Here is a 21,949-nt window from a genome sequence, read left to right on the forward strand (position 1 = left end):
GATCTTTATGCAAGATGCTAACCACATAATGGGATACGACAAAGCCACAACAATCAAGGAGGCTTGCAATGTATTTAACTGCCTGCATGTCAATCCGTATTCAATGGGCAGTAGTTCTCTTTTCACATAAAATACAATCCCTTAACGGTGTAAGCAATTTTTCAGGCTTTAGGATGTGATTATATAAAACGAAAAGAATAAGTTATCATATTGACGGATGGAAACATGTAGCTGAAAGCAATTCAAATCTGCCCAAGTTCAATAAAAACTCCTCATCTCCATTTTAGGATGCATGTCATTAGCTCAGAGAAGATTAATTTCTCCATTCATATTTCAATTTTCTTTCTGGTAAAAAAAAAAAAAAAACAACTGTGACTTTCTGAAATACAATCTTCCTGCTTAATCAAATGTTGAGATTCTCATGTCAACATGAATAGAATAATTAATAAATTGTTGTAGAGATTCAAAAACTAAAAGGTAAGTAGTCCTAGGTAAGTTTCATCTATGTTTATACGCAAATACTCTTTTAAAACAGGCCTTTTGAATTATGAGAGAAGCACATTCATTCACCTTTAAAGAGGACTGAAAAGGCAATGCAAAAATTAGTTGTACACATAGTAGGTGTTCCATAATTATCTGTTGATTATATACATTAATTTTTACCTGTAAGAGGAGAAGCATATAATTAATAAGCCTCCAGAGACAACTGTAGGCAAGGGAAACAATTCCCTTCTTAAAGCTTGCTTACAAAAGGTAGCTCGTACAAACTGCTCCAGAAATGAGTATTATCCACATATTAAAAACCAAACCAAATTTACTTTCTCAATCAGATTTAAGTCTATTTTCTGTGCAAGAAAATGAGACTCTCACTTAATATCTTATCATTATAAATTGAGTTTCAGAAACCTTTTGAAACCATTTTTAAAAAATGCACAAATTAACAAGCTTTCCATAACTATTCAAAGAGATCCCATAACTATACAAAGAGATACAACAAAATGAATCATTAAGAAAATATCTGCAGATTACACAGTTCCTATAAATTGTGTCTTAGAACCTGCCACATCTAGTTTTAATTCAATCTTCTAATTTTATTAATACGCATTTTCCATCTTAAAAATGCTGACCCACACATAAAAATCTCCCAAGAATATCATCATCAAGTTAGTAAAGAGAAAAAGCACTTGGGGATGAGATTAAATCTAATATGGCTGGGTTCAAATCCCGTCTTTGTCGACTGTTAGCTGTAGAACCTTGCCAAGTTTTTTAACCTCATCTTGCCTGTATCCTGGCTTGTAAAAAATAATGCTGCACGAAAAATGGCCAAATGTGGTGACTGATTAAATACGATAGACATAAGAGACATTAAAGATGATGTGGAGGTATCACAGCTGGGTGACGAGGGGAGATAACAGGGAAAGGAGATTTGGAGCAACCCAGAAGTTGCACTTGGGCAAGGAGAGCCAAGGACACCCACGAGCAGATGGCAACAGACAACCAGGAATGCGGGTTAAAACACAAGAAACAGATTTGTAAAATACTCCACACAGAGATCACACTGGCAATCACACACATGGCTAATATCAACATTTATTTTCAAAATATTTTATAAAGTGTCACTTCAGTTCAAAACACGTTTAAATATGAATAATGTAAAAAGGTAAGCAAATATATTTTGATTGTTTACAAACTTCTCAAATTGAAAAAGGAACCCGGCTAACATACGGTTGACAGATACTATCATATGTCTTGAACCATCTATAAATTTGAATCATGACAGCAGTGAGCCATCTGGAATTAGACACTACTGATGATGATGATGATGATGACGATGACAGCAACAAAATCTTATATCAGACTTTCTGCATGTCAGGCTCATTATCCGTCTATGTAATTTTTTCCCGTTATAATATCTTAATTTTAAGTTGGAGGTCCCATTTTCAGGAAAATCAGGAAGATGTATATGTAATTCAGCTTTAACCTTAACTTCAAATCTATCTGGTAAAATTCCAGTTGTGCTTTTGGTTCTTGTCAATCTTGTAGTGACAAGAACATAAACACTGTGAAGTTTTGCCAGATTCCTCGTTTTGCTCTCCCCAGGCAGTATCACTGACACACACATTGCCTTCTCTACTTACTACCATCTCATTTCATTGTTAACTAACTAGACTTGGTATCACCCCCCCTTCCAATACCATAAATTCCCCCCAGTTCCAAACTGTCTATTCAACAAGGGAAACCAATACTACTCACAGTTTAAGGGAAGGATTACTCATTCATTCATCAAGTGAGGTGATTAGTTTTCCAAAACCTCCTTTAGCTCTAAGCAGGGTCAGAGAGGTCTCCGTAGCACACCACCTACAGGAGCATCTCGGGCACGCACAGGCAGACATACACATAACCGCGTTGTTCCACTCCCATTATCCAGTTTGACTTTCTTCAAACTACTCCTCAATAACCAAAATTTTTCATTTAATTTTAATTTTTTTTAACTTAAATTTGTTTTATTTTCTGTCTCTTTTCTTCCACCACAACCCAGCATGTAAAATTCACCTTACTAATTCCTTTTAAAGCAAAAATTCTACCTTACAAGCATGGTACACGACCCTACCCCAAAGAGATAGCTAAGTAAATGCTGACAAAACAAACACGACTAAGAAGCCAATTAATTCAAATCTCCATGGAAAAATCTGAAAGACAAATCCTCTTACCTGTGCAATGCCTAAGGGGGGTATCCAGCTGCTTCCAGAATCCCCTTAAAATAGACCCTGACACCTGAAATACTACTGCTTCATAGCATTTAAGAAAAAAATGGGGAAAATGAAGATCAAAGACCAACTTGAACTTTACATTTCTTTGCTCTCATTTCCTAGTCCCCAAACCACGGGAGTATCCTGTAAAAAGATCAGAACACTGACCTTTTCTGAATCTATTACCTTGGCTCACTGAGGAGCTCTCACCCAGGTTTAGGTCTAATTTTACTGTTTTCTCTCACCATTTAAACCAATTTTGATAGATTTTCATTTCTTAAAATCTCTACATTTAGCATCTAAAAAGTAATTACAAATTAATTTATTTCTGGAATGTCTGTTCTAAAAAGAGGGTCTGCCATATCTGCACTGCCTAATACATGCCTGGTGCTCAATAAATATCCATGGAAGAAAAAAATAAATACGCATTTAAAATGACAGAACATGGAAAGGATCTGGTACGTTAGCATCTTGGAGAACTCTGAAAGGGAGATAAAGGAAGAACAACTATTAGATGAAATACCTAAGCACTTAGTCTTAAAAGAGGAGAAAATTGAAAAATGGAGTCAGCATCTATCTTGTACTACCAACTTTGCTTCAGCTCCTATGCGGCACAGATTCACCGATACTCTATTCTTTGTCTTCATTGGTAAATAACTGCTTCCATTGTTGCAGGTGAAGCAGGCAAATCATTCCAAATCAGATCTACGCTATCCGGTATGGTAGCCACCAACGACACGTGGCTACTGGGCACCTGAAATGTGGCTAGTCTGAACTGAAATGTGCTGGAGATGTGAAATACCAACTAGATTTGCAAAGACGTAGCACCAAAAAAAGAACGTAAAAGCCCATCGATATTTTTTTTTTTTTTACATTAAGTACATGCTGAAATGATATTTTGGATGTTAGGGAAAATAAAACTGTTAAAATTAATTTCACTTGTTTCTTTTTACTTTTCCTAAAGTGACTATTAGAAAATTTAAAAATACAAATGTGGCTCACATATTGGACAGTGCTGATCCAGACTGACAAGAGACTCTGTGTGCCAGCAGAGCAATGCTAACTGAAAAACAGAGAGCAGGACCCAAATTCTAATTTTTCAATCTATAACTAAGGAAATTGGCTAGATTTTCAACCATGTAGCAGGTAGTTTACATGTGTACACTCTCTGCTGAAGACTCACAACAGGCTGGGAGATAAACACTATTAGTCTTGATCTACAGATAAGGAAGCTGAGCTGGAGAAAGAAGGCACTTATGCAAAGTTACGGAGCTGGTAAATGGGAGGGCAAAACACTGAATCAAACTCATCTTCACTTTAAAACGCACGCTCCTCCAGGCACTCAAAGAGAACTCTCACCATATTCTACGAGGCTAAAAGAAGAAAGCCAAATCTCTGGCCTGAGTGATCCTACAATGGGCTTGCCATTGACACTCTATATCCTTTAACAGTATTTCTTCCAGCCACTGAACCACAGATGAGAGAGCTGGCTTAAACAGTGACTAAACAAACTCTGAAAAATGACCAGGGAGTGACATCCCATCTGCTGCTATTTCCTGTAAAATGTTTTTCTAATTGGGCTTTTTCAGTTTTTTTCAATTCAAAGTTCTCCACTGTAACTGCCACTGTTAGTATAATTCACTAGTTACGCTCCATAATTAGTGGGAAACTGCTACCCCTGAATTCCCTAATTTGGGAAGGCGTATTTTCGCCTGTTATTAATTAGCTTACTTAGTTTCTCAGCTGCCTCGAGAGCCTCACTCGCAGTGTCTGCCACGAAGAATCTCTGAACTTTCACTCCATTGTCAGACATCAGTTTCTTGCTCTGGTATTCCTGCAGGTTCAGCCATCTTCGAGAGGTTACTTGAAATGTCTAGAGAAATTGGGAGAGAGGGGAACAGCACTTATTAATAACAGGAAAAATAAGTCAACCTATATGGCCAGTTTTATAGGTACCTTCAAATGGTAATGAGTAACAGATTTTACAGAGACAAAAAGAAAGCAAATCTATATAAATGCTTAACTATTTTTTTAAATAAAAAATGTTAAGAACACTTAGTGGACACTGAGCTTCTGTCACGGGTGATGGAAAAATCTGGGAGTGGTGATAGTTGAACAACATGATGAATATATCCAATGTCACTAAACCATAAATGTGAAGATCACTGAAATGGCAAATGTTTTTTACCTACATATTTGCCACAATTTAAAAATTGTGAAATTTTTAATTTAAAAATTGCATATATTTTTTTTTTTAAAAAGCTAAGGACAAATATACACACACACACAAAGGAATGCTGGTCTTACAAAATGGTGAGAACTGAGTAAGGTCTATAGTCTAGTTAACAGCAATGTATCAATGTCATTTTCCGGTTCTGATATTGTACTGCAGCTATAAATAAAATATCACCACTGGGAGAGGCTAGGTGATGGGTACACAGATCTCTGCACTATTTTTGCAACTTCCTTTGAGTCTATAGGTATTTCAAAACAAATTACAGAATACAATGTTCAGGACTCTATTATACAGCATATGCTTAGTCCCCACCCCCACCAAACAAAGCTCACAGCATTGTTTTAGTAACTGAACGCAGTCGTTAATCATTGGAAAGCATTCAGGGTTTTTTTTTTTTTAACTCTTTGAGGTTGCTGGGCCACAGACTAACCCATTTCTTTCCCCCAGTTTTCAACGGAGCCTAGGTACAGTCATGGAGCCCTGCTAGCACAATGGTTAAGAGCTCAGTTTCTAACCAAAAGGTCGGCAGTTCAAATCCACCAGCTACTCCTTGGAAACCTTGTGGGGCAGTTCTACTCTGTCCTATAGGGTCGCTGTAAGTCGGAAATGACTTAACAGCAAAAGGTAGGCAGTCATTAAGCATTTAATGAAATTACCTTTCCTGAACCAAAGTTAAGTGCAGTAACCTGAATGATTCACCATTAATGAAACTTGTTCTTAAACTGCAACTTCTATGTTAGAGTGACCTTGCTTAAGTATCAAGGAGAAGTGATTTTTAGTGTTTACTATTTAGAAACCCCGGTAGCATGTAATTAAGAGCTACGGCTGCTACCCAGCAGGTTGTCAGTTCAAATCCATCAGGCACTCCTTGCAAACCCTATGGGGCAGTTCTACTCTGTCCTGTATGGTCACTATAGGTCAGAATTGACTCAACGGCAACGGGTTTGATTTTGGTTTTTGTTTTTTTAAATCAGTAAGCTGTTATCTGTGCTGAAAGGAAATAGTCAAAGGGCAAAATGACAAATTCTTTTTTAAAAAATTTATCCAGTAATATCAATGCCATTCCCGATCAAACCCAACAATCCCAATTTTAAAAGGAAAACAACCAACAGAACAAAAAAAAATGCACATATTTAGTTTCATCCATGAGTAATGATGCAAAAGAGCCACACTTGCAAGAGGTGGAGGGAGGATGTCACCAGTGCACAAACAAACTAAATTCAACCACACCACTGGGTCAGAAGACTGGCGGTAAGTGGATGATCATCTGATATACCCCTGTCACAGATTAAATTGTGTCCCCCAGCTGGTGGGAATGTAAAATGGTACAACCACTTTGGAAATCGATTTGGCGTGTCCTTAAAAAGCTAGATTTAGAACTACTGTATGATCCAGCAATCCCCCTCCTTGGAATATATCCTAGAGAAATAAGAGCCTTTTAAAAAAAAAAAAAAATTTTTTTTTTTATACGAACAGGTATATGCACACCCATGTTCACTGCAGCATCGTTTACAATAGGAAAAAGACAGAAGCAACCAAGGTGCCCATCAGTGGATGAATGGATAAATTATGGTATATTCATACGATAGAATACTACACATTGATAAAGAACAATGATGAATCCATGAAAACATTTCATAACATGGAGGAATCTGGAAGGCATTATACTGAGTGAAATTAGTCAGTTGCAAAAGGTCAAATATTGTATGAGACCACTATTATAAGAACTCGAATAATAGTTTAAACAGAGAAGAAAATATTCTTTGATGTTTACAAGAGCAGGGAGGGAGGGACGGAGAGGCGTTTTCACTAATTAGATAGTAGATGAAGGGAAAGACAACACACAATACAGGAAAGGTCAGCACAACTGGACTAAACCAAAAGCAAAGCAGTTTCCTGAATAAACTGAGTACTTCGAAGGCCAGTGTAGCAGGGGCGGAGGTTTGAGGACCATGGTTTCAGGGGACATCTAAGTCAATTGGCATAATAAAGTCTATTAAGAAAACATTCTGCATCCCACTTTGGAGAGTGGTTTCTGGGGTCTTAAAACGCTAGCAAGTGGCCATCTAAGATACATCAATGGGTCTCAACCCACCTGCAGCAAAGGAGAATGAAGAACACCAAAGACACAAGGTAATTATGAGCCCAAGAGACAGAAAGGGCCACATAAATCAGAGACTACATCACCCTGAGACCAGAAGAACTAGATGGTGTCTGGCTACAACCGATGACTGCCCTGACAGGGAACACAACAGAGAACTCCTGAGGAAGCAGGAGAGCAGTGGGATGCAGACCCCAAACTTTTGTAAAAAGGCCAGAGTTGATGGTCTGACTGAGACTAGAAGGACCTAGGAGGTCATGGTCCCCAGGCCTTTTGTTAGCCCAAGACAGGAACCATTCCCAAAGCCAACTCTTCAGATAGGGATTGGACCCGACTATGGGATAGAAAATGATACTGGTGAAGAATGGACATTTTGGATCAAGTGGACACATGAGACTATGTGGGCAGCTCCTGTCTGGAGGGGAGATGAGAGGGCAGAGGGGGTCAGAAGCTGGCCGAATGGACACGAAAACAGAGAGTGGAGGGAAGGAGTGTGCTGTCTCATTAGAGGGAGAGCAGCTAGGAGTATACAGCAAGGTGTACATGAGCTTTTGTATGAGAGACTGACTTGGTTTATAAACTTTCACTTAAAGCACAACCACAAAAAAACTGTGTCCCCTAAAATAAGTATTGAAATTCTAACTCCTACTCCTGTGTATGTAATCCTGTTTAGAAATAGGGTTTTCTTTGTTGTGTTAATTAGATCATACTACAGTAATTGTTTTTAGCTGGCACTGAGTTGACCCCTGACTCCTGCCAACCCTGTTCACAATGGAAGAGAACACTGCCTGGTCCTATCCCATCCCCTTGATTGGCTGGAGATTGAGCCATTGTGATACATAAAGTTTTCATTGTCTGATTTTTGAAAGTACATTACCAGCCCTTTCTGCCTAGTCTGTCCTAGTCTGGAAGCTCCAGCGAAATTAGTTCAGCATCATAGCAATATGCAAGTCTCCACTGACAGACAGATGCTGGCAGCACATGAGGTACACTGGCCAGGAATCAAACCTGGGCGTCTGGCATAGAAGTTCAGAATTCTACCACTGAACTACCCGAGTAAGGTGGGTTCTAAATCTAATCACCTCTAAATCTAACCACTTTTGAGTTATAAAAAAAAAAAAGGCAGACTAGACACAGATATACACACACTGAGGGAAGACAGACACCACGTAAGGATCATCTAAAAGCCAAGAAACCAAGGAATGCCCAGGACTAGCTACACAGAAGGTATCAGAGTGGACAAAACCCTGATTTGGACTTGTAGTCTTTAAGGGACCTACCTGTGTTATTTCTGGTAGCACTGGGAAACTAAGACAACCTGCTGGCAGCTCCTGTCAATGACGTCAGCGGAAGTCAAATGCAGTATGACAGAGAACATAAAACTGATGTCTTCAGGGCTTTATCACATGGAACCATTAGTTTTCGGGACCATTAGTGCGTACGCTGAGCAAATAATCTGAGAAGCTGGACTGTATGAAGAAGAATGGGGCATCAGGACTGAAAGAAGACTCATTAACAACCTGCATTATGCAGATAACACAATCTTGCTTGCTGAAAGTGAAAGGACGTGAAGCACCTATTGACAAAGATCAAAGACCACAGCCTTCAGTATGGATTACACCTCAACATAAAGAAAATCCTCACAACTGGACCAATAAGCAACATCACGATAAATGCAGAAAGACTGAAGTCAAGAATTTCATTTTATGGAACCTCCAAGCTACAGCGCACTCAGGGCGCTCTCTAGGGCACTGGCAATTCCAAAGAAATTCTAAAACATTACAACTTACTGGGTTCTATCCAAAAGCAGAGAATATATCTTAAATATCTTTGTATCTTTATGAAGACGGTGTCTAAGCTTAGCACATGGAAGATATTATTAAAACACAGAATGGCCAAATCAATAAACCCTGCCTTTTTTTGACCTGATAAAATTTTTCATTCCTGACCTATAAAAACAGAAAAGTAAAATTTAGCTCTAAAGAACTGAAATAGAAAATAATTTACACACACTTGAAAGAAAACGAAACTTCAGTATGATAAAGCCTAAAGAAAGCTTGTCCCGTCCTTGGAAATATTTTCAATGAAGTGTTTAATACTCAAATTACCTGTACTTCCTTTTTAGAAAGAAGTAATGTTGTTTTTGTTAGTTGCCACTGAGTCACTTCCAACTCATGATGGGATCTGCTGTGAGTAGCCAATCAGTTCAAAGGGAATTTCCTCAGGAGTGTGGCCTGCATCCAATGTAGGTGGATTTTCTGGCAAGGCTTGTGGGCTTTTGCTTGCTCTGGATATTGAAGCTGGCTCCTGTTCGTCTGACCTCTGGTTCTTAGGATGTGGACTAGTAGTTTACCTGCTGTCTTGCCTGCCGGTCTTGGGATTCATCGGTCTTTGAAGCCTGTGAGGCAGATCCCTGCTGTCTGACCTGCTGATCTTGGGTTTACTAGCCCCTGTGCTATGTAGGTCAGGAGAGACCTCTGGCCTGGTCCACAGACTTGGGATGTTTCTGCTTCTATGGCTGCGTGGGCCATTTCCTTGATATAAATCTCTCTCTCTGTATGTTTATGCACCTTATTGGTTTTGCTTCTCTAGAGGACCCAGCCTAAAACAATAACACACACCAACTTTTGGCCCATCCCAGCCCACTGAGCAGCTGCCTGCATTGCTGCCATGCCTATAATGAGAGGAAAATATATTTTCCTCTGAGTTTACAGCTAATTCCTTGTTGGTATTCCACTGTCATCACTGTTGAAAGCTTGAAATGAGGTCTAAGAGCCTCTTCATATCTAACAGCAGGAGTTTATATTAGAGTTGCTAGTTCTATGTAAAGAAGAACGCGAGCTCTTGCTCCCCCACCTCGGTTTTCACACCACTTTTGCAGAACCCTGCTACAGTAATGTAAGGGCACAAGCCCTTCATTTTCCAGGCCAGTCAGTAGTGGCCCAAAGTTACACATTTATGTTAAAGCCTAGGCTTGACTTTCATTACACAAATAATAAAATCAATTCATTCTTCAAAAACATTATTAAAAAAAATTATAAAGATCCCTTTGACCATCTCCTTCCTGGTCTGCCCTTCCCAACTTTACTGGTGTCAAGCTTAGTGAACATCTTCTGGACATTTGCCGATATATTCACTTATACATGTATTTCAGAGACCCTGGGTGGTACAAACAGTTAATGTGCAGAGCTGCTAACTGAAAGGTTGGAAGTTCAAGTCCACCCAAAGGTGCCTTGAAAGAAAGGCCTAGTGATCTACTTCTGAAAAATCTGCCACTGAAAACCCTATGGAACGCACTTCTACTCTGACACACATGGGGTCGCCATGAGTTGGAGGTGACCTGACGGCAACCAGTGTACACGTATTTATCTTTAGAAGACAAAGAACGTCTCTTTGCGTGTGGACATTTGTGTCTAAAATATGAGTATTATTCTACTGTATATCTTGTCTGAAACTTGCTTTCTTTCACTAATGTGTCTTAGAGAACAATCAATGTCAGTACGTGAAGATGTGTTAGGCTCCACTAGTCAGTACTGCCATAGCAAATTATTCCCAAGATATCAGTGGTTAACACATTAAAGGCCAATTTCTGATTCATGCAAATGTGGGTCAGATGACCCCAGGGCAGCTGTCATCCACGTAGTAACTCAATTATTCCGGCTACTTCAACCTTGTAACTCGACCATCTCAACACGTGGCTTCTAACTCACTGCACTTTAGATGAAGATTTACAGAGCAAACTAGTTTCTCATTAAATAGTTAGGACACATAATATTTTAGGACATCAGTTAACAACCTTACAACATGTCAACACTCTCCCTTCTCGACCTTAGTTTCCCTATTACCAGCTTTCCTGTCCCCCTCCTGCCTTCTAGTCCTTGCCCCTGGGCTAGTGTGCCCCTTTAGTATCATTTTGTTGTATGGCCCTGTCTAATCTTTGGCTGAAGGGTGAAACTCCATATAAAGGGGGTGACCTCATCACTGAGCTAAAATGGTGTTCCAGGACCATACTCTCAGGGTTTCTCCAGTCTCTGTCAAGCCAATAAGTCTGGTCTTTCGTGGGAGTTAGAATTTTCTATATTTTTCTCCAGCTCTGTCCAGGACCCTCTATTGTGATCCCTGTCAGAGCAGTCAGTGGTGGTAGCTGGGCACCATCTAGTTGTACTGGACTAAGTCTGATGGAGACCATAGTAGATGTGGTCCATTAGTCTTTTTGACTAATCTTTCCCTTCTATCTTCAGTTTACATCATTCTCCCTTGCTCCCAGCAGAGTGAGAGCAGTGGAGTATCTTAGATGGTCGCTCACAGGCTTTTAAGAGCCCAGAAGCTACTCACCAAAGTAGAATGTAGAACATTTTCTTTATAAACTATGTTATGCCAATTGAGCTAGATGTTCCCCGAAACCATGATTCCCACAGCCCTCAGCCCAGCAATTCGGGCCCTCAGGGAGTTTGGATGTGTCTATGGAGCTTCCATAACCTTGCCTTGTATAAATTGTGCTGTCTTCCCCAGTACTGTATACTGTCCTACCCTTCACAACATTTACCATTTTATTTGTCTATTTTGTATTTTTCCATCCCCACTCCTCCCCTCCCTCGTAACAAAGATTGTTTCTTTTTGTGTATAAACCTTTTCATGAGTTTTTACAGTAGTAGTTTCATACAATATTTGTCCTTTTATGATTGCTTTATCTCACTCAGCAGAACGCCAACCAGATTCCTCCATGTTGTGAGATGCTGAGCAGATTCATCATTGTTCTTTATTGTTGTGTAATATTCCATTGCGTGTATATATCACACTTTGTTTATCCACTCATCTGTTGACGGGCACCTAGGTTGTTTCCATCTTTTTGCTATTGTGAAAAAATGTTGCAAAGAACATGGGTGTGCATGTGTCTATTCATAAGATGACTCTTCTTTCTCTGGGATGTATTCCTAGGAGTGAGATTGCTGAATCATATGGTTTTGCTATTTCTAGCTTTCTAAGGAAGCGCCATATTGTTTTCCAAAATGGTTGTATCATTTTGCATTCCCACCAGCAATGCATAAAAGTTCCGATCTCCCTGCAACCTCTCCGACATTTGTTATATCCTGTTTTTTTGATTCATGCCAGTAATGCTGGGGTGAGATGGTATCTCTTTGTTGTTTTAATTTGCATTTCTCTCATGGCTACTGACGTGGAGCATTTCCTCATGTGTTTTTTGGCTGCTTGAATGTCTTCAGTGGTGAACTGTCTGTTCATTTCCTTTGCCCATTTTTTAACTGCATTGACTTTTTGTCGTAGAGGTACTGGCTTTTCATGTAAATTTTAGAGATTAGACTTTTGTTGGATTTGTGATAGCCAAAATTTTTTTCCCAGTCTGCAGGTTCTCCTTTTACTTTTTTGGTGAAGTCTGCTGATGAGCATAAGTGTTTCATTTTTAGAAGATCCCTGTTATCTAGCTTATCTTCTGGGCTTTGTGTTTTGTTGGTTATGGTTTGTATCCTGTTAATGCTGTGTATTAGGGCCTCTAGTGTTGATCCTATTTTTTCTTCTATGAACTTTAGCATTTGGCTTTATATTTAGGTCTCTGATCCATTTTCAATTAGTTTTCAAATATGGTGTGAGGTATGGGTCCTGTTTCATGTTTTTTGCAGATGGACATCCAGTTTTGCCAGCACCATTTGTTATAAAGGCTGTCTTTTCCCCATTTGATGGACTTTGGGCCCTTGTCGAAGACCAGGTGACCAGAGGTGGATGGATTTACATCTGGGTTCTCAAATCTGTTCCACCAGTCAATGTATCTATCGTTGTACCAGTACCAAGCTGTTTTCATTACCATAGCTGTATAGTAGGCTGTGAGGTCAGGTAGTGTGAGTCCTCCTCCTATAAAAAAAACCAAACCAAACATCGTGCTGTCGAGTCGTTTCCAACTCACAGCAACCCTATAAGACAGAGTGGAACTGCCCCATAGAGTTTCCAAAGAGTGCCTAGTGGATTCGAACTGCCGACCCTTAGGTTAGTAGCCATAGCACTCAACCACTACGCCACCAGGGTTTCCCCTCCTACTATATTCTTCTTCAATAGTGCTTTACTTATGCGGGGCTTCTTCCCTTTCCGTATAAAGCTAATGATTATTTTTTCCATCTCTTTAAAGAACGTTGTTCGTATCTGGATTGGGATTGCACTGTATTTGTAAATTGCTTTGAGTAGAATTGTCATATTCACAATGTTGAGCCTACCTATCCATGAGCATGGTATGTTTTTCCATTTATGTCGATCTCTTTTGGTTTCTTGCAGTAGTGTATTGTAGTTTTCTTTGTATAGGTCTTTTACATCCCTGGTTAGATTTATTCCTAAGTATTTTATTTTTTTAGAGGCCATTATAAATGGCATTGTTTTCCTGATTTCCTTTTCATCATTCTCTTTATTGGTATATAGGAATCCAAATGATTTTTGTAGCTTTACCTTGTATCCTGCTAATCTCCTGAATCTACTAGTGCCAGCAGTTGTTTCATGGAATCTTTTGGGTTTTCTATGTATACTATCATATCATCTGCAAACAGGGACAGTTTTACTTCTTCATTACCAACTTGGATGCCCTTTATTTCTGTTTCTTGCCCTATTGTTCTAACTAGGACTTCCAGCACAATGTTAAATAGGAGTGGTGATAAAGGGCATCCTTGTCTTGTTGCTGTTCTCCAGGGGGATGTTTTCAGCCTCTCTCCATTAAGAATGATGTTAGCCGTTGGTTTTGCATATATGCCCTTTATTATGGTGAGAAATTTTCCTTCTATACCTATCTTATTGCTAGTTTTTATCAAGAATGGGTGTTGGGCTTTGTTGAATGCCTTTTCTGCATCAATTGAGATTGTCATGTGATTCTTTTCTTTCCTTTTATTTATGTGATTATGTTGATTGATTTTCTAATGTTGAACCATCCTTGCATACCTGGTATGAATCCTACTTGGTCATGGTGTATTATTTTTTTGATATGATGCTGAATTTTATTGGCTAGAATTTTGTTGAGAATTTTTGCATCTATATTCATGAGAGATATTGGTACGTAATTTTTTTTTTTTTTTTTTTTAATGGTGTTTTTGCCTGGTATTGGTATCAGAGTTATGCTGGCTTCATAGAATGAATTCGCAAGTAATGCTTCCTTTTCTGTGTTCTGAAATAGTCTCAATAGTAGTGGTGTAAGCCCTTCTCTGAATGTTTCATAGAATTCTCCAGTGAAGCTATCTGGGCCAGGGCTTTATTTTTGTTGCAAGTATTTTTATTACCTTTTTCATCTCTTGTTAGGGGTCTGTTCAGATTTTCAACATCATTTTGTGTTAGTCTGGGGAGATAGAGTGTTTTTAGAAATGTGTCTTTCCTCTAGGTTTTCAAATTTGTTGGAGTATAGTTTTTCATAATACTCTGTTATGGTCCTTCTTATTTCAATTGTAATGTTCCTCATTTCATTTTTTATTTGGGTTATTTGAGTCCTCTTCTGCTTTTCTTTTGTCAGTTTGGCCAGTGGTTTGTCAATTTTGTTGATCCTTTCAAAGAACCAAATTTTGGTTTTGTTGATACTTTCTATTTTGTATTTATTTCTGCTCTGATCTTTATTATTTCATTTCTTCTGGTGACTGTCACCCTCTTTTGCTGTTCTCTATTTGTTCGGGTTGTGTAGCTAACGTTTTGATTTTGTCCCTTTCTCCTTTTCTGATGTGTGCACCTATTGCCATAAACTGGCCTCTGAGAACTGCCTTTGCTGTGTCCCAAAGTTTTTGGTGTGATGTGTTTTCATTCTCGTTTGATTCTAGGAATTCTTTGATTCCATTTCTGATTTCTTCTACTACTCAGTGGTTTTGAAGCAGGGTGTTATTCAGTTTCAGTGTAATTAATTTTTTTTTTCCTTGTTCTTCCTGTTGTTAATTCTTACCTTGATGGCATTTTGGTCAGAGAAAATACTTTGTATTATCTCAATGTTTTGGATTTTGTTGAGGGTTGCTGTGTGGCATAGGTGTGGTCTATTCTGCAGAACATTCCATATACGTTCCAAAAGAATGAGTACCTTGCAGCTGTTTGGTGGAGTATTCTATATATGCCTATGAGGTCAAGCTGGCTTATTTTGGCCTTTAGCTCTTCTGCATATTAGTTGGTTTTCTTTCTAGATGTTCTGTTCTTTACAGAGAATGGTATGTTGAAGTCTCCTACTATTACTGTGGAACTGTCTATTTCTCTTTTCAGTGTTGTTAGAGTTTGTTTTATGTATTTTGGAGCCCTGTCATTGGGTGTGTAGATAACTATTACAGTTACGTCTTCATGATGGATCATCCATTTAATCATTAATCATCCATTTAATCCCTTCTTTGTTATAGTAGATTTTGTTTTAAAATCTATTTTATCTGAGATTAGTATTGCCACTCCTGCTCTTTTTTGGCAGATGTGTGCTTGATATATTTTTTTCCAAACTTTATTTAGTAAATTTACATCTTTGTTTCTAAGGTGTGTCTCTTGTGGGTAGCATATTAATGGATCCTGTTCTTTTATCCATTCTGTCACTCTGTGTCTCTTTATGGGTGCATTTAGGCCTTTTACGTTCAGTGTAATTATTTACAGGTGTGAGTTTATTGCTGTCATTTTGTGCTGCTTTTTTTTGGTACTGATGTTGTCTTCGTTCCTGTTACTCTCCTGTGCCGAATTCCTTGTTTGTGGTTTTGTTTTTTGTTTTTCATTTCTTTTGTTTTCGTAGATTTTGTTTTTACTGAGACTCTATGTTTTTCTTCTTTATATTGATGAGTAGGTTTGTTAACTTTCTTTGCGGTTACCTTCATGTATACCCTTGTCTTCCTAGGTTTGAACCAGTCTATTATTACTTGGAATCACCTTGCCTTGCTCTCCATTAGAAAGTTCTATACCTACGCTTTTTATTCCCTCTTTTATTGTTCTGACATTGTTGTCATTTACAGATTAACCTCTCGAGTTCCCTGCTGCAACTCTTTTGGTTTTGTATAGTCCCTCAGAGTTCATTTCCTAGGCTGGTATCTGGCTGGTACAATCTTGCGTCCTAGATTCAGGCTGTGGTCTGATGTTGTTTGTTCTCAGACCAAAGGACTTCCCTTAATAATTCTTGTAAATTTCGTTTTCTTTTTATATATTCCCTCAATTTATGTTATCTGGAAATGTCCTAATTTCGCCATCATATTTGTACAAGAGTTTTGCAGGACATACTATTCTTGGTTGGCAATTTTCTTTCTTTCTAAGTTTTATATATGCCATCCCATTGCCTTGTCGTCATGGTTCCTGCCGAATAATCAGAGCTTAGTCTTATTGTTTCTCTTCTGTATGTGATTTTTCATTTTTCTCGAGCTGATTACAAGTTCTTAATAAGTGAAGCAGAATAAAGTTTTAGAAACAGTCAGAGGCCCCTACTCTTCAAGATTTGGATTGACAAAAAAAGGTGATTATTCTGTAAGATGATCACTTTGTAGAATGACAGCTGTTAGCAGCAGCAGCTTTGGAACTATGATTGCTGACTTGGTTTTCAATTTAAAAGCAACAGGCTTTAAGCAGACTTTGATTTGAGTCAGTGTGGAAACAGTCAGTATGTATTACATATCTATGAAGCTGGTCTGTGGATCAACTGCAATTAGTTTGCAGCAGATTGTATTAACATATCTAAAACTAATACAGTGAGTGTTCTGATAAAAAGGAATTGACTACGACCACACTATGGCTGTATTTAACCTCTCTCAAATGCTCTTTTTGCACTGAATTTGTTCTTCTTCAGTTAATGGCTTTAAACTGGTATGTCAACATAGACTTAGTCTATTGATCTTTCCCATTTACCTTTGAAAAATCGTCCCAGAAAATGGCATATTTCTAACACTGGATCTTTTCTTTCATTTTCTTTCTTTTACTAAATCCCTTAAACTTGTACCTTTCTTGGTATGTCATGTGACATTCGATTAAGACTGCTAAAACTACGAGTATGTTCATTTATGAAGTTTTGTGTTTTTCATGTTACTAATGTTTCATCAAAACTTAAAATTGAAAGTAGGGAAGACCTATAAGTTAATTTGTAATCGATGGTAAATGATGTAAACACTCCTTGCCTGGACATTTATTTTTACTCCAGTATTTTATTATATATTTCTCCACCATAAGTCTGTCAGTGTGTTGCACTATGATGGCTTGTGTGTTGCTGTGATAATGGAAGTTATGCCATCGGCATTTCAAGTGCCATCAGGGTCACCCATGGTGGATAGGCTTCAGTGGAGCTTCCAGACTAAAGCAAACTAGGAAGAAGAACCTGGTGATCTACTTCTAAAAAAAAACTGGCCAGTGAGAATCTTATGAATAGCAGCAGAACACTGTCCAGTATAGTGCCAAAAAGATGAGCCCTCAGGTTGGAAGGCACTCAAAAGACGACTGAGGAAGAGCTGCCTCCTCACAGTAGAGTAGATCTCAATGATATGGATGGAATCAAGCTTTCAGGACTTTCATTTGCTGATGTGGCCACAACTAAAAATGAGAAGAAACAGCTGCAAACCTCCATCAATAATCAAAACATGGAATGTATGAAGTATGAATCTAGGAAAATTGGAAGTCGTCCAAATTGAAGTAAACACGTAAGGATCAAAATCCTAGGCATGAGTGAGTTGAAATGGACTGGTATGGGCCATTCTGAATCAGGCAATCACACGGTCTACTATGCCAGGAATGACACACTGAAGAGGAGTGGTGCTGCATTCACTGTCAAAAAGAACATTTCAAGACCTATCCTGAAGTACAACGCTGTCAGTGATAGGATACTATCCATACACCTACAAGGAAGACTAGTTATTCAAATTCACACACCAACCACTAATGCCAAAGATGAAGAAATTGGAGATTTTTACCAACTTCTACAGTCTGAAATTGATCAAACTTGCAATCAAGGTACACCGATAATTACTGGTGATTGGATTATGAAAGTTGGAAACAAAGCAGGATCAGTGGTTAGAAAATACGGCCTTGGTGATAGAAACAAAGCCGGAGATCGGATGATAGAATTTTGCAAGACCAACAACTTCTTCGTTGCAAATACCTTTTTTGACCAACATAAACGGCAACTATACACATGAACCTCACCAGATGGAATACAAACTGACTGCATCTGTGGAAAGAGACGAAGAAAAAGCTCAATATTATCAGTCAGAACAAGGCCAGGGTCCAACTTTGGAACAGGCCAAAAACTACTCATATGCAAGTTCAAGTTGAAACTGAAGAAAATCAGAGCAAGTCCACAAGAGCCCAAAAAAAGACCTTGAGTCTATCCCACCTGAACTGAGAGACCATCTCAAGAAAAGATTTGACACGCTGAATGCTAATAACCAAACACCAGACAAGTTGTGGGATGACATCAGAGACATCATGTATGAAGAAAGCAAGATGTCATTAAAAAGATAGGAAAGAAAGAAGAGACTCTGAAAGTTGCTCTTGAATGCAGAGTTCCTAAAGCAAATGGAAGATGAAGTAAAAGAACTGAACAGATTTCAAAGAGTGGCTCGAGGAGACAAAGTAAAGGAATATAATGAAATGTGTAAAGACCTGGAACTAGAAAACCAAAACAGAAGGACTCACTCAGCGTTTATCAAGCAGAAAAAATCCAAGGCCTTGAATTGCAATTCTGAAGTATTCTATGGGCAAAACACTGAATGATGCAGGAAGTATCAAAAGAAGATGGAAGGAATACACAGAGTCAGTGTACCAAAATGAATGGTCAACATTCAACCATTTCAGAAGGTGGCATATGATCAAGAATCAATGGCACTGAAGGAAGAAGTCTAAGCTGCAAGGAAGACACTGACAAAAAAAAAAGGCTCCAGGAACATGACGGAATACCAGTTGAGATGTTTCAACAAATGGATACAGTGGTCGAGATGCTCTCTTGTCTATGCTAAGAGATTTGGAAGACAGCTACCTGACCAACCAACTGGAAGAGATCCATATTTGTGCCCTTTCCAAAGAAAGGTGATCCAACAAAATGTGGAACTAATCAAACTATATCATTAATATCTCATGAAAGTGAAATTTTGCTGAAGGTAATTCAACAACAGTTGCAGTGGTACATTGACACGAACTGTCAGAAATTCAAGCTGGACTCAGAAGAGAACATGGAACCAAGGATATCATTGCTGATGTCAGATGTATCCTGTCTGAAAGCAAAGAGTACTAGAAAGATATTTACCTGTGTTTTATCGACTATGCAAAGGCATTTGACTGTGTGGATCATAACAACTTATGAATAACATTGCGAAGAATGGGAATTCCAGAACACTTCATTGTGCTCATGAGGAACCTGCACATAGATCAAGAGGCAGTTGTTCGGACAGAACAAGGGATGCTGAGTGGTTTAAAATCAGGAAAGGTGTGTGTCAGGCTTGTATCCTTTCACCATACCTATTCAATCTGTATGCTGAGCAAAGAATCCGAGAAGCTGGACTATTTGAAGAATAGTCAGGATTGGAGACTCACTAACAACCTTCGTTATGCAGATGACACAGCCTTGCTTGCTGAAAGAGTAGAGGCTTAAAGCACTTCCTGATGAAAATCAAAGACCACAGCCTTCAGTATGGATTACATCTCAACATAAAGAAAACAAAAATCCTCACAACTGGACCAATAAGCCACATCATGATAAATGGAGAAAAGCCTGAAGTTGTCAAGGATTTCATTTTACTTCAACACCTATGGAAGCAGCGGTCAAGAAATCAAAAGATGCACTGCATTGGGCAAATCTGCTGCAAAGTACCTCTTTAAAGTGTTCAAAAACAAAGATGTCACCTTGAAGACTAGGATGCGCCTGACCCAAGCCATGGTGTTTTCAATCACATCATATGCATGTGAAAGCTGCACAATGAATAAGGAAGACCAAAGAAGAAGTGACGCCTTCGAATTGTGGTGTTGGTAAAGAATATTAAATATACCACGGACTGCCAAATGAATGAACAAATCTGTCTTGGAAGAAGTACAACCAGAACGCTCCTTAGAAGCAAGGATGGCGGGACAATCCCTGGAGAAGGACATCATTCTTGGTAAAGTACAGGGTCAGCGGAAAAGAGGAAGACCCTCAACAAGATGGATTGACAGTGGCTACAACAGTGGGCTCAAGCATAACAATGATTACAAGGATGACGCAGGACCAGGCAGTCTTTTGTTCTGTGGTACAAAGGGTCACTATGAATCAGAACTGGCTCAACGACACCTAACAACCACCACCACAAGGTAAGTAATTAGCACCCTGTGGCTGAGTTCTTAAACTCTAGTAGGACCACTACATACCCTAAGAATGAGAGAGAAACAGTTGAGATGAATTTCCTTGTTTATAAAATGCAGGACACTAAAATGACCATCTTCGTGGGCTGTTGTGAGGAATAAATGAATTAATACATGCAAATCAACTGGAACAGTGCCAGCATATCATTAAGTACTCAAAAAAAAGTGTTCGCTATTATTATCTAGTGCAAAAATATAAAAGGGGGAAGAAGTGTAACAAGTAGACACTCAGAAATCACTAGAATAAAAATAGGAGGTAATCGCATAAGTGATAAATGCCCACGGTGTCCTGCTGTTCATCTTAAATGCATTTGGGGATATATTTTTAAACTCTAATCATGGAACTTGGAATCTCTATACTTGAATCACTCAACAATCACAGAAAGAGAGAGAACAGTAATTTACAATAGGCAGGCCCAGAAAAATCTCACACTTGGCAAGCATCTTAAAGTGTGCTATTTGTGTTAAGCAGTTACTTTCCATTTCATCTGCGCTAGGATATCCCCATCTCACAGGTGATGAATTTAGAAGGTGAGCAAGGTTAAAAAAACTTGTCTAAGGCCACACAGCCAGTTAAGTGAGAGGCAACATTTGAATCCAAGTCCACCTGCCTGAAACACCTATGAGCTTTCTATCCCTGCAACTGAGTGGTCTTTTTGGGGGCGGGAGGTCAGTTTTTTGTCTGTAAATCTTATGTCAATAAGGACTTGCAACCCACACAGACAACAAACTAAACTGCTGTTTCTTACTTTAAAATATTACTTTCCATTTAAAAGAATGGAAAATGATGCAGCTGACAAATTGGGAACAATAATGACAATGACGTGGTACCTGAAAAAACCGTGTTGATGGGACGTGAGATTTAATTAGAGTAGATGGCTACTAAAAAAAAAAAACTAGGGGAGAAAAATACTTCTAAGTTTACTGATCGAGAGAAACGACATTTGAACTCTTCTTTACAGGAAAAGAAGAATCAGACTAGGAGCCTGGGGCCATTTTTGCTCCACTTACAAAGGCATCTGAAAAGCCACACATCTATAAAGCCCCCAGCAGAAAGGCAGACAGCTTCTGTTAAAATCATCAGCAGCATCTGTCCTACCAGAAAGGAACTGAAAGCTGAGCTTTTGGACTACCCAGATATTGGATCACAGCAAGTTTCTATTTTAATTCTTCTTGGGGTGCCTTGAGAAATAAGAATAATTCTTATTGTGTAATTTCCAAAAAGGGTATGATTCTCTATTTTTAGTTTGGGTTACTTAACCCCCAAATGTGTTCAAAGGAAACCATCTAGTCTCTACAGAAGGACAACATGCCACCTTCTCCAACTAAGTTAGCTAAAAGGCAGCACTGCTCAGGGTGGAAACGTCCAGATGAATCGTTACACCAAACTGCATATTACCTGTCTGAGTGCCAAGAAGTTCCTGAAACTGTGCTATACACGTGACGAACAATACCTCACTTAACTCCCACAACAACCCTAAGAAGGAAGAAACTGGTAGAAGTCCATTTTACAGACAAGCAAATTAAGATCAGAGAAGTACCTGATCAGGATGACAGCTGGTTAGAGACAGA

The 21,949-nt window shown here is 38.8% G+C and overlaps 1 protein-coding gene across 2 annotated transcripts in view; it reads right to left on the reverse strand.

Annotated features, from left to right (window-relative positions):
* Positions 1-21,949, reverse strand: part of SUCLG2 (succinate-CoA ligase GDP-forming subunit beta) — a 345,782-nt gene that overhangs the window by 259,345 nt on the left and 64,488 nt on the right. For both annotated transcript variants that reach the window (XM_049861944.1, XM_049861943.1), the window contains exon 2: positions 4,482-4,623. In XM_049861944.1, coding sequence (XP_049717901.1) covers positions 4,482-4,563 — 82 coding nt within the window. In that variant the 5' untranslated portion in view covers positions 4,564-4,623. The remainder of the gene's footprint in view (positions 1-4,481; positions 4,624-21,949) is intronic.

The sequence above is a fragment of the Elephas maximus genome, chromosome 20, assembly GCF_024166365.1.
Source record: "Elephas maximus indicus isolate mEleMax1 chromosome 20, mEleMax1 primary haplotype, whole genome shotgun sequence".
Classification (NCBI taxonomy): Eukaryota; Metazoa; Chordata; class Mammalia; order Proboscidea; family Elephantidae; genus Elephas; species Elephas maximus.